The sequence below is a fragment of the Monodon monoceros genome, unplaced genomic scaffold, assembly GCF_005190385.1.
Source record: "Monodon monoceros isolate NGI ecotype Baffin Bay Population unplaced genomic scaffold, NGI_Narwhal_1 Super_Scaffold_3, whole genome shotgun sequence".
In the NCBI taxonomy this organism is placed as follows: Eukaryota; Metazoa; Chordata; class Mammalia; order Artiodactyla; family Monodontidae; genus Monodon; species Monodon monoceros.
The window spans coordinates 81,637,378-81,651,612 of NW_021703780.1; the positions used below are offsets into that span (position 1 = coordinate 81,637,378).

General features: G+C 42.6%; 1 protein-coding gene across 7 annotated transcripts in view; it reads right to left on the minus strand.

Annotated features, from left to right (window-relative positions):
* The window catches only part of FRMD4B (FERM domain containing 4B), a 336,083-nt gene that overhangs the window by 55,722 nt on the left and 266,126 nt on the right, over window positions 1-14,235 (minus strand). For all 7 annotated transcript variants that reach the window (XM_029242032.1, XM_029242034.1, XM_029242031.1 and 4 more), the window contains 2 exons: window positions 13,922-13,978; window positions 13,098-13,120 (listed from right to left, as the gene is read on the minus strand). In XM_029242032.1, the coding sequence (XP_029097865.1) occupies window positions 13,098-13,120; window positions 13,922-13,978 (80 nt within the window). The remainder of the gene's footprint in view (window positions 1-13,097; window positions 13,121-13,921; window positions 13,979-14,235) is intronic.

Below are 14,235 nucleotides of genomic sequence, written 5' to 3' on the forward strand. Positions count from 1 at the left end.
ATTCTACTAAAGTTAGTTTCTGGGACTTCCCTGGCGGTCCAGTGGTTAAGACTCCGCGCTTCCACCGCAGGGGGCCATGATTCCTGGTGGGGGAACTAAGATCCCGCATGACGCACGGTGTGGCCAAGAAATAAAATTTAAAAAATAAATAAATAAAAATAAAGTTAGTTTCTTCGGTGAGGATAGGCTGCATTTTTTAAACCAGATAATCTGGATTAGCCAAAAACTGGATTAAACCACAAAGATCTGAACACGGATAAGAAGACTGAATATGTGTTATCACTCAATGTTTCTTAAACCCAACCAAAACCACTACAGGCTATAGTTGTCCCCTGATAGCAAAGATACCAAATTTAGTTTTAAACAATTTGTTTTAAGAGCCACAAAATCAGACCCGTCATTTTCAGCAGAATTTTAAAACAGGGCACCCAAATCCGCCTGAGAAGCCCAACACCCAACAAAGTTTCCTTAAAACACACGAGGTGTTCCTGATGCCTGATTTTTTAATCTTGACTAAAAAAATTCATAGTAAAATATCTACCCCTGTCGAGTTCTCTCTTTTAGAGGACAGAGGGCTTGGGAGGTGCTGCAGAAAGTTGGAAACGAATTGTCATCATTCATAGTCAATCATACACCAAGGCAGAAAGCTAGGGCTCAAATCCACCCCATTCTAAAGCCACCACTGGTTGTTGCAGTTTAGTCAAACTGCTCACAGACTGAGACGATTTCATAATAGCTAAAATAAAGTGCCCGCCTCACTTTCCACCCCTCCACACCAAACCCTGCCAGCTGGTTTAGGCGAGCTGATTTGGTGTGTCCGACCCTGAGTTCTCGGGGGAAACAGGGCCCGCTGATGTTAACGACTTACCCAGGGGCCCCTCGGGGAGGTGGCGCTAGATCGAGAGGACCAGTGGCTGTTTGTCTGGTTCTCTGGACTCCAGGTCAAAGTGGAGCAGCCGGGGAGGAGAAGGAAGCAGAGGAGGGAACTGGAAAGGCAGGAGGGGGGTGGGGAGGGGCTGGAACAGCCAGGCGGGCTGGGCCAGACCTTGCCCCCTCCCCTGCCAAGTCACAGGGTCTTTCCAATCTTGGAATTTTCTTCCCACCGCATTTAAACAGTTCTTGATCACGCCTCAAGCCAAATCAAGTGGTCACCATTTGCAGAGCGGAAAGTGAGATCTGAAAGGAGCCCTTCTCCTGGCCTCCCCCTTAAGCTAGGGATGCTCCCCAGCACTTCTGGGAGAAGGAGGGATGCCCTCCATTCATCTTAACCCATTGAAGCTCCTTCCCTGGGGATCAGGCGTGAGCACACGTTTCTAGGCTGCCTCTGGTTTGCAGCTCCCTCCGACCACTCAGCCCCTTCACAGGACAATAAATGAAACTCTTGTGGCTTTAAAGGAGACTGTCCTGGGCATGTGCTGTGTGGCAGACAAGTGCTCAGCATTTTACTTATACAAAATACAAAAAAAAAGAACTCATTTAATCCTTATGGCGAACGTAGATGTAGGTGCTATTTCTAACTTACAGATAAGGAAACTGAGGCTTAGAGAGGTCACCTGGCTGCCCACTGTCCCACCAGAGCTGGCACATGGGCAGCCAGGGTTGGGACACAGGCTACTGCAAAGCTGCCACATACTTAGAAACAAATCAACAGAGCAGCCTACCAGCTGGCCCTAGACTTGTAATGTGCAGTAATAAGGTAAGGACTTCAAACTGGATACAGTCCCAGGTCTCCATGTTTGTAGGACGTTTGTGGTCTTAGATAAACTAACCTTTGTGAACCTCGGTTCCTCATTATAAAGACAGGGATAGTGACCTGTTTTATAGCGTTCTTGGGAAGATGCTATGAAGCTATGTTGCTATGAAGGCACCTGCCTATGTTCAATAAATGTGTTCCTTCATTTCTGATCACAGCCCATGAAACCAACAATTATAAACACTTTATTTCTACCATTCTCAGAACAGGCTGCGGGTGGATTGCTACCACTGAGAAGAATCCCCAGTGGGCGATCTTAGATTAGAGTTGCCAGATTAAATATTTAGAACACACACTCAAAAAGTTATTCGTTGTTTGTTTTATTTGCTCAATCTGGCAACCCTAAGGGCTGGTAATAAACCACATGGGAAAAGAACTTTGGAAGGGACTTGGCAAGTCCCAGGTTGTAAGTGGCTTTAGGATTGGTTCAACAGCACCCACAGTAACTGGTGGAATTTCAGCCTTGAAACTTGCTCTTCCAACATCATGACCAATCCACGGAATTTGTGTCAGATCCCCCTCACCTCAGCACTCTACCAAAGAGACAAGAAACCAGTGTGCGTTCTGGGGAACACAGCGTCCACTCAGCTAGAATTCCGTTGCTGTTAAATTTTTGTCTGTGGCCTAACTTGTAACAAAGGACGAATTACTCTGTCCATCTGCGTGCTTGATAGGGATCAACTGTCAAACTACATTTTTTTTTAAGTCTAAAGAATTTCTAATAATAATGAAAATGTGATGAGAGATTTTTCTAAACATTAGTCAGCTTGCCAAGGATTCTGATCCTGTCTACTCTGAAACTTCAACTCTTTTAGAAGAAATGTAATCCATAAGGATGACTTTGGCTGAGAATTAGGTTAACATGAAAATGTGTAAATATTTTAAATAAAAACATTTTAGAAATTCATAGAGACAGAGGGTAGAATGGTGGTTGCCAGGAGTTGGGGGGAACCCAGTGAGATTCCAAGGTCTGAGCCAGCGCCGATGACATTCCATTGCTGCCAGAAACAAGCTATGAAGAACTGTCTGGCATGTGGGTCCAGGAGTTCGCCAAAGTCTAACTGTATTTGCATTATCAGCCCAAAGCAGTAGATACTGTGAAACATCTTTTGGATTCACTCTTGAGGAATTATCAAGTGGAAAGGCTGAGGAGAAATTCAGAGGATGGGGGTTAAAATCCAAGTACCACCATATGTGGAACAGATATGTGACCGTGATCACTATGTCTGTCTCCACATCTGCAGAATGAGGATCTCAACGGCTATAATCTGAGAGGCAGATGATAAAAGTACACAGGAATACCTGGCACCTAATAGATGATGAGGAAAGCAGGGTGCACGATGGTGGAGTGAAAAAAGCATGACCTCTGCCATCAGATGGCTTGAGTTCAAACCCTAACTCCATATGGTAACCAGCTGTATGACTTGGGCAAGTTGCTCAACTTCTCTGAACCTCAGTATCTTCATCTGTAAAATGAGGCTAGGGACTTCCCTGGTGGTCCAGCAGTTAAGACTCCACGCTTCCACTGCAGAGTGCGTGGGTTCGATTCCTGGTCAGGGAACTAAGATTCTGCATGCCGCAGGGTGTGGCCAAAAACAAATAAATAAATAAATGAAGTACAAAATGTAAACATCAGGAAAAATATTTAAAAAATAAAATAAGCATAATGATACTACCTAGCTCATATTGTTGATACCAGGGTAGCAACTGAGTATTTAGGAAGCTTTTAAAAATGAGTATTCCAGGTGCTAGGCACTGTTGTAACCCTTTCACGTGCATTTTCTCTCTCGATTTTCACAGTGCCCTTATAAAGTCAAGGTTGTTACTCCCTGTGCTTCAGACCTGGGAGATCAAACATAGTGAAATCAGAAAAGGGTAAGAGGTTCCCAGACATATATGCAAAAAGGCTGTTTTGCAGAATTCTGTGTGGTTCCAGCTTCCTCAATGGAGTACCCATTTAGACACCTACAAGAGGACCCCCTCTTTAACAATCCATTCAACACCCGGGCCTTCTCAATGCCTTACAGTTTTCAACAGCCAGGACCAAGCTACAATTTGCAAGGCCCAGTGAAAAATCAAAATGTGGAGCTTCTTTGTGAAAAAATCATGGAGAATTTCAAGATTTCAAGACAGAAGAGCATCAAACCAAGAGTGGGGTCCTTCCGAGCAGGGGGCCCTGTGTGACTGCACAGATCACACATCCATGAAGTCTGCCCTGCCAACAGCTTTTTCCCTGGTAGGTTTCCACTGTCTTAATTGCTTCCTTTCTGCCTGCCCAGCCTCAGGCGCCTGTGCTGAGAACTGAATGAGCCTGTTCACAAAGGCGGGCAGGCCCCTGGGGGCCAGCAGGTTCTGGACAGGGCCTCCCATATACGGGGGTGGGGGGTGGGGGTGGGGTGGAATCACAGGCTTGCTGCTCTGGGGTGGCAGGAAAGGGCTTTAAGCCTTGGTTTGGGAAGTTTCCGTTAGGCCAAGTGGGTAGTGTTCCATGAATCTTACATTCATTTTGAAAAAGGATGCAGTGCTGGAGATCTGTAGGTCACTGTGCTAAGCTCTGAGTTTTTTAACAAGACAAAATAACATTTAAAAGAATTCTGACATAAGCACTGTATCTTCATTTTCAATAAATGAAAACACACTGACATGCAAAGAAGGAAAATTGTAAACATTTCTATCCCCACCATCCCGAGACAACTGTTAGTCATGACAATAGTACCAGCTTAATTTTTTGTACCCCTACCATAAACCAGGCAGTGCACAATGCACTGTTAACACTGTATTGCACATCTGAACGCTGCTAAGAGAGCAGATCTTAAACGTCCTCATCACAAGGAAAAAAAAAGTTTTGTAACTATGTATGGTGTTGGATGTTAACCAGACTTACTGCGGTGATCATTCTGCAATATATACAAATACTGAATCGTTATGCTCTATACCTGAAACTAACATAATATTACATACCTCAAAAAAAACCATATCTCAATAAAAAAATTTTTTTAATAAAAGAACTCTGATTATTCCCACTTACAGATGGAAAACTGCAGCTTGGAGATGTTCAGTAACTCAGCTAAGATTATTCACCAGTGAGAAGTGGGCTCTGGAATCCAGTTCAGCTTTGTCTAACTTCAGAATCTACTCTACAACAGTCTATGTGGTAGAGAGATCTGTAGGTGTGCAGAAAGAATATACTAGAACTTCTTTCTTTTTTTTTTTTTTGGCTGCACCACGTGGCTTGCAGGATCTTAGTTCCCCGACCAGGGATGGAACCCTGGCCCCAGCAGTGAGACCGCCGAGTCCTAACCACTGGACTGCCAGGGAACTCCCAATACTAGAACTTCTAATGATATTTATTTTTATTCATTCTTGGAACATGTTACTCTATCTCTTTCCTTTTGATACATTACTCTTTTGAGAATATTTTATAATGTATGTGATGTCAATATAGTTCTACATGTACATAACTATATAATTAAATAAATAATTAAAAGTATATGCATATTGAGAATGAAAGGGGCTGTATGAACAAAAAAATTTAGGGGCTCCTGCACGATGCTACTACTTAAGGACCAGTTTTTATATCTGTATCATGTATTTGAACATATTGGTATATATAATTTTTTTATAAAAATGGATAATACATATGCTTTTTTCCTACTTCCTATATTGTAATCATTTTTCCATGTCAATAAATATTCACCTACAACAATATTTTAATGTAAGTATTGGGCTCCTCAAGTATTAATTTTGGTAAGTAAGATCTGATGATTTAGAACAAGGATCTGATATCCATCCTCAATTCCTATGCCTTCACCCCAATCCCCACTCCAATGAACAGTAGAATATACTTAACTAACTGGAAGCCAGGGATTCTTCTTAAAACTGCATCTCTCTTCCCAAAAGAACTGAAATCAGGGTCTCAAAGAGATGTTTACCTATATTTGTTCATATCAGCATTACTCATAAGAGTCCAAAAGTGGAAGTAGCCCAAGTATCCATCCATGGATGAATGGCTAAACGAAGTGGTATATACATAACAATGGAATATTAGCCTTAAAGTACAGGAAATTCCGACACACGCTACAACATGGATGAACCCTGAGGACACCATGCTGAGTGAAAGAAGCCAGTCACAAAAAAACAAATACTGGGGCTTCCCTGGTGGTGCAGTGGTTGGGAGTCCGCCTGCCGATGCAGGGGACACGGGTTCGTGCCCCGGTCTGGGAGGATCCCACGTGCCGCAGAGCGGCTGGGCCCGTGAGCCATGGCCGCTGAGCCTGCGCGTCCGGAGCCTGTGCTCCGCAACGGGAGAGGCCACAAGAGTGAGAGGCCCGCGTACCACAAAACAAAAAACAAAAAACAAAAACTGCATGATTTCACTTCCATAAGGCACCCAGAAAAGGCAAATTCATAGAGACGGAAAGTAGAATGGCGGCTGTTAGAGGCTGGGGGCAGAGGGGAGAGGGGTTATCACTTAATGGGCACAGAGTTTCCATTTTGCAAGATGACAAATCTTGGAGATGGATGCGGTGATGGTTGCACAGCAATGTGGATGTACTTAATGCCACTGAACTGTACACTTAAAAATGGCTAAGATGGTAAAACAACAACAGCAACATCATCTAAAATGCATCTCAGTATACTAGATGGGACTTAGTGGAACCAGACTCCCAAGTACTAAGTCTCCATTCTGTACCGGGCACCCTGCAAGGTGCTTGATCTCACTCAATCCTCACAACGAATCTCCGAAAGAAAAGGGACCTTAGGTTCAGATGGCTTTAAAACTGGCTCAAGGTCACACCACTAGCAGATGAGGAGGGCTTGTTTCACTCAACCTCATGCCTGCCTGTCTCAGTCCAGGGCCCAGGCCTTTCTCCAGTGTCTCTTATGAAGGATGTAGAAGGACCGTGGCTCAGGAATAAAAGGAAGGCCGGAAACTCAGTCTGCCTCCATCACAGCCCTCGCTTGGTCCAATGCCTCTCACGTTGTAGGTATTAGGTGTTCAATCTACAGGAGTGAATAAGGTCGAGCAATGAGAAGAAGACAAGGTATTCCAAAGGCACTGCTGACTGAGTGCTCATTTCCGGCCTTCTCCCTCTTAAGCTATGTCCTCAAGTGACTAATATTAGACTCGGGGCCACTCCAGTGATAACACCACTTACCATGGTAGAGTCCACTGCCTGCTGTCCTCACTGCCTTCTATCAAGGACAGCAAGGATCCATGGAGGCCTCCTGATACAAGTGTAAGACAAAATGGTAAATCTGAGATGGTCAGGGAGACCTGGGGACTGTAGGTCTGGTCCTGTCAACCTGAACTGTCATGGATATGTCACTTGTTAGTTCATCAGCTATGAAATGAGGGTTCCAATACATAATATTGGGCAGCCCTAACATTCTCTGCAGAGAGCAGATGAAAAAGCACCCACTGTATGGGATGGATGATTCCTTCCAAATTCAGGGCTCTTCAGAAAAAGCAAGTTCAGAACTTGACGAATGTTTACCCCAAGAGTTACTGGAATTAAAATCGAGGGATGCAATAATCTGGCAAGGAGTACCAAGAAAAGGTTTGCCAAAACTGCTTATCTTTTAAAGGCATTTTAATACTGAGCTTTCAGCAAATAAATAATCCCCTGCTTCACAAAGTGAAGTCCATAGAACACTGGTCTGGCAGGAGGCTCACACATCAGGGACAAATAAGTGTTGGAAACACTGTTTATGTGTCTACTTCTGGGAGACCCGCCATGCACATGAGCAGATTCGAACTTCATCGAAAAGAACTTTGTTTAGCTTTTAACCACGTATTTCCCACACTTATTTGTCTGCGGTTCCCTATGTGTTCTTATGTTGTTTGTTTATTCAACATAGCACCTCTAAACATCTGGCCAAGCCATGGGGAAATGTTAAACCATAATATGGTAATATAAACATAATCCACACAAAATTTCTTAATCTCACTTGTAACGTGGGAATAATATTCCACCAACCTCATGGATGGAGACAATTAATGAGTTAATGTTTGTAAAACATGTTAAACAGCCTGACACGTAGAATTATTTACAAATCATTAAAAATAAATGAAATATTAATGCGCTGAACTGATAAAAGAACCTATTTGTATCTTTAAGTCAAACCTTAACATAGAGTCATGACACCAGGAGAGAGAAAAGCCATTTCTTAATAGGTTTTTCACAAAAGTGTTTTGCTGATTCATTACAGCCCTGGCCTGAAATCAGACAGAAACGTTAAATTTCTGTCAAGTCAGCCTTCTTTATTCTGCCAGCAAGGAAGGTAATGATTCTTACATTAAATACAAAAAAAGGAGATACAAAAAAGGAGACTCCTGACAAAGGTGAAGAGCATGAGGCGTGGAGTCCTAATTGGGCCACTCTCTAAGCCATGTGACCTAGACAGTCAACTACTTACTCCCTCCAAAGCTGTTTCCCTCTCTGTAAAATGGGGATACCAGTAGCGCCTGTTATCACAGGATTGGTGGAAAGGTTAAACATATTAACAATAATAATAGTAATACCAAGTAATAGAGACAAAGAAACTGAGTTCCAGAGAGGTTAATTACCCACAGTAATACAGCAAGTGCCTGGGCAATTAAATTCCAAAGCTCTTGTCTTCACTCCTGCCTCCCCATTGATGTGAATAAGGACATACTCAGCACAGCACCTAGCCCACGGGAGCTGCTATTTTTATCACTGTAACTGATTTTAAAGGTCCCGGAAATGGAATGATATTTTAGAGCTTCAAGTGCTCTAGAGGTGTAAGAGTAGAAGTTCTTTAAAGTCTTTGCTTGTTCCCCCCTCCCTTCATTAACTACTCTCAAGGCATCCAGAGAAGTTCCTCTTCCATGGGAAAACAGCTGTTCCCAGTAGCACAGCTGTAAATTGTGAATTATTCCTTCCCATTTGAAGCTAGGTGACAATATGCCCTCATGGTGACCCAGTACTGGACTGTAAATTGTAGTCACTCACTCTTTCTTATAAGCAAAAAGTGCCCTAGTCACATAGTTCCCTTAGTAATTTCCACCTTTCAGGGTCTTAAAAAGAAAAGAAAATGCTTTGCTTTTACAAACTCATTTGCGGCTGGCTCAGTAATGAAACCTTGCCTCCTTGCCGTGTCAGCTTTCAGGAATCCTGTGTTTGTCTGTGTTGTGTTACCCGAGTAGCTTGTTATCTTTGCAGCTTAAGGGCTGACTTGGAAATTCAGGCTGTCAACTATTTAAAGAAAAAAGTCCCCATGCCACTATTTTAATTAACTGTCAGAGAGCAAGGTTTCCTACTGGTCATGATAATGTTAACTTAAAATACTCAAGGAAACAGGGCAGGAAACAAAATAGGGGAGGACTGTTGTTTTTAAAGGCATTCTAGGAAGAAGAGTTTGATCAAAGCCATAAAGGCGAAATAGTGAAGGCATGTGAAGAAAAGAGAAGAGAGGCAGGAACAGATATTAAGGCGTATGAGCAGTAGAGTGTGGGAGGTTAAAATGTATAATGCAGATTATGGGGGGCCTTGAATGCCAAGTTAGGGTTTTGGAAGATGGGTGTCTGTGCAATGAGAAACTGTAAGAGGTGTCTGGAAGTCAACAACAATGATCGCATTTATGTTAAGATACCAGGGGGTTATGTGCAGGTGGTAGTATACAACGGAATCAGAACAGATCTGGGAACTTACTGGCTATGTGACATAGTCTCTTTGGCCCTAAAATTTCCATCTATTAATTTGTTAAATGGTGATGATAACAACTGTGGTGGGAATTGAATGAAATCAGGCATTGACTTTTAAAATAATGTCACAGAAAGCAGCCAAAGAAACAACACACACACACACACACACACACACACACACACACACACACACACTTTTACAGTCAGGCTGAGTGGAGGAGACTAAGGGCTGAGAAAGCCAGCATTCTGATAAAGACAAGGAAAGAAGGGAGCTGTCTGACAGATGGACAAGAAGGTGGGAGGGAAAAGAGAAAATCCTTGGAGATGATTCAAGAGAGAACGGTGGTTACTCAAGGGGAGACTTTGGAGGAGGAGTTGGTCTGGGGGCTGGGATGGTGGCGGGTTCAGCTTTGGAAAGTCTAAATTTGAGAAAGAAGACCATATTCACGAGGAGTGGGTGGACCACAGCAGCCTCAAGAATTAGGTGTTCAATCACTGTTTTAATTGAAAAAGCCACATTGCCCTGGTCTAGGAGGGTAATAATTGGGGACTTTTTCTGATCCACAATCAAACCTCAGTGACGTTCTAAAAGCTAAGAGCTGCAGCCACTGACATGTAAACAAACAGAGAAGTGGAATTCAGAATTGCCACTGAGGTAGCTCTTGATAGAAAGTCAAATTTCTCTGGAAGGAAGGCCCCTGCCTAAGTACCTCTGCATCCTAGTTGCCTAGATGGGTGCGGACCCATTTCAGGCATTTAGGAGACGTCACTGGATAAAGCTATGAAGTTTGTATAATTTTAGTTTAGCGGTATCAAGAATGCATAAATTCCATTTCAGCGCTTCATACTTTGCCTCCTTTGAGGAATTTCCCTTTGCTTGTTCCCCACCTGAGAAACATCACTTAAGAAAATAATCACAGGGACTTCCCTGGAGGTCCAGTGGTTGAGACTTCACCTTCCAATGCAGGGGGTGTGGGTTCGATATCTCGTTGGGGAGCTAAGATCCCACATGCCTCAGGGTCAAAAAACCAAAACATAAAACAGAAGCAATATTGTAACAAGCTCAAAAGAGACTTTAACAAATGGTCCAAATCAAAAACTCTTTAAAAAAAAAAAATCACAGACAACCCCAATCCCAACTACACAAAGATGTTCATCAAAGCATTATTTATATCAGCAAAAAATGGGAAACAATTCATATTTAAGACAACAGGGGAGTGATAAATTATGTCCATCAATTTGATGGAATATGAAAGTGGAGACTGCAGGAACCGTTCTAAGTACTTTGTATATATTAATTCATTTAGTCATCATAGCAATTCTGTGGGGTGTATACTGTTAGTATAATCCCATTTTACAGATGAGGAAACTGAGGCTTGGTGAGTTTAAATAACTTGTTCAAGATTATACAGGTAGTAAGTGGCAGACCTGGGATTTGGGTGAGGCTTTCTGGTTCTAGCGTCTTTACTCTGATCACTACACCACACCGCTGCATGGTATTTTTAAATTTTTGGCCTGATTTTCTTAAATTAGTTTTATAACAGAACTTTGGAGGAAAAATATACCCTCTCCATTCAGGGGAGGAGGAGATCAGATAGGGAAGGGGTGGTGACAGTCAACCAGAATTCTGCTTCATTATATACCCAATAACGAAAGTTCACATTTCCTATTCTTTCTTTCACCTTCATCAGCAATAACGAATGCTTGTAAAACAAACTGTAATCTACAAAGTCCTTAAACATCATTCGTAGCCTCAAAACTACCCTGCCAAGTCCCACTTTCCTTAATCCCAATTTACAGATGAGAAAACCGAGGCTGAGAACGGACAGAGGGCATTCAGGGTCACGGTGCTAGTTTCTTGATTCCTAGTCCCAAGCTCCTTCTACTACTCAGTGTGGTTTAGACAATTCCAAAACAGTGTCCTCCATTTCTTTAGTCTAGTAATCACTCAGGAAACCAGCAGGAACACACTGAAATTAAGGGAAAGGATTGGTTTGTGCTTGGCCAGACTGACTCACCAACCTTGAAATCTTAGGGCTAAAACGTCTGTACTACCCAAGGACCGTTCCTTCTAAGGCTTCTCCTGCCATAGGCAAGCGATCTTCCCTAAGGAAGGTTTGTGGAATCAATCTTTCTCTTTGATTCTTCCCCCTGACACGTGATTACAGCTTCTTCAGACCCTCCTACAACTCAAAAGCCTCTTCAGAGGTTGCCAAGAGATGGGACAGGATGATAATGATGAGGGCAATAATGATACTATAATAGTTAATAATAATAGCCAAAGTGTATAGAGAGCTTGCTACATGCCAGATACCGCCCTGGGCAATGTTTACATACAATTAATCTCACAACAGACCTAGGAAGGAGGTGCCATTTTCCTGATGAGGAAATGAAGCTCAGAGGGTGTCCATCACACGCTTGACCGGGAGAAAGTGGGGGAGGAAGGGTTAGCGGTTCACAGACAGCAGAGGCTGAGCTGTTGGCTCAGAAGCCCTCATTTATAAATCAACTTCAGACTCACCCCCTACACGATGGAATTCCTCACATATCTGATCTTCCTAGGAAACATGGCTCCTCCAGGGAAGACAACAGTGGAGAACACAGCCGCTCTTGATGTTAATGACCTAGAGACTAATTTATCCTCTTTTCATGCTCTGACATTTTCTTTTAATTAAAAAAAGTTTGGTGTTCATTGATCTTTATGATTCCTTCAAAGCATATTTCCTAACCTAAAATTTAAAAAGAACAGAGCTAAAAGGAGAGTGTGGTGAGTGGATCATGGCCTGTTAAGTGGGAGCCTCAGTCATTCTACCGCATTAAATGGGCAGATATGGAAAGTGCTTGGAGTTTCTGAGGTGAAGCATGACTCCATGAGTGGACGTTTTCAAGCCTGGAAGGCATTACTTGGTTATCAGCCTGTTCAGGAGCACACTAGTCAAAGCCTTGGCTGGGAATGAGTACTAGTTGATCTGTAAATAATCTACAGGTAAGGTTTACCAGCAGTGGAACATTAACACTGTAGAGGCGAGGCTTTGTGGGTCGTTGGTCTGTGAGCTGCTTCGAATTGGAGGTCTTGCCTCCACCTTTAACCCCTTCTACTACCCCAACGCAACTATTGCATTAAAAGAACAGAATGGAGCAGATAGAGGGTGAATTCAAATATAAACACTCTCTGACGATTTGGCCAGTTAGGCAGTTAGAACCAGTAAGTGCCTCGGTGGCAACAATACAACTGTTAGGTCAAATATATGAAGGGTGAGGCCCCTTTAGGGCAGCTGCAAAAAGAAAGCCCCTATTAATCCCTTAACTAAGCTGCTGATGGATTTAATCTTTTTGTGCTTATGGTATAATTCTTTAAACACAGGATTATTATAAATTTAAAAAATCAGCACGGGCTACCCAAGTTTTTTATAGATTTCTTCATCTTGCTAACAGGTGATGGAAAATAGAACTTTGGAGGACTTCTGAGTACAATCTGCTGTCACTCTGGCTTGCAAAGCTTCATTCCCGGATTCATTCACAAAAAGAATAGGTCTCTATTTGAAGAGGAAAGAGACCTCAGTCTCTCGCCTGGGGATCTACTTTCTTTTGCTTTGCATCCATTGTTATTTAAAATAGCATTAAAAGATTCAGCTAGGGTTATTTTGCATAGTAATATTCGAAAAGGAACCATACCTGGTGTAATCCCCTTTGGCTTCCTGAAATAAAAAAACAAATATAGATGATCAATTTGTATTGATGGTGATTAAGCTAAAAGAATTGTACTCCTGATCATTTTCCCCTCTTAAAATGCTGAGTTTTGTTTTGAAAACTTTTTCACAAAGAACACCTTCCCTACATATGACTCTGGAGAAGAGTGTGGCATTTAAGAAATCGCTATTACCCAATAATTATTTCTTGTTTTTAACAGAAGAGACAAATCTATCTGAAAAAGCATAGATGATTATTTCTCCTTTAATGTTTTGAAGATCACGAGATAAACGCCTGTCCTTCGGAGCAGCACACTTTTTAGTCTGGCCTCAGACCGTTTAAACCATGACACAGGTAAATCAACACATGCCATTTGTTTTCTTTTTTTAAACCAGCATGGAACACACTGCTTTTTCAGCTATGTGTGCCTTTAAGAATTAAAGGGCTCTTTAACTCCACCTCAAGAAAAAGTATACAAAAGTTACTAAATTTAAATGCAAATTACAGCTGTTGTAACAACTGCAGCCTCCCAAATTCAAGCCACCGGGAGCTCTTTGCCAGCAATACGGTCTTAACTCTTCTTCCTCAGTGAAGTCTAAGTTTCATTTTCTTCTGAGACATATCACACTCTCGCTCATGCAATCTACACTAAAACAGAAAACAGTGGCTCACATCTTATACTGGCAAACAACCAGAAGGCTTTAAAAAGCCGTCAGCCACTGGCCCATGCAAAAGTTTCAGAAGTGCAGGCAGTTCACAAAACCCAACAAACAAAAGGAGCGGGTAAGAGGCAGTTTATCAGTTCTTACCTGTAAAATAAGCGCCGCTAACCTGAAGATAGTTTCGCTGTCTACTTCGATTTGCCCCTGTCGGTGGAAAAGGAAAGCATCACTGAACACAGGCTGCCCTAGGTCGTAGCAAATGGCTGTGGAGTTGGGGAAGCTGTCACAGCTTGGTACCTTCAGTTTAGGATTGAACGCAGATCATACCACTGCAGGGGGAAGGGAGGGGGGCGTGGAGAGACGTATCCAGGGTTAAGGGGAAGCCACATTGTGTGTGTGTGTGTGTGTGTGTGTGAGAGAGAGAGAGAGAGAGAGAGAGAGAGAGAGAGAGAGAGAGAGAG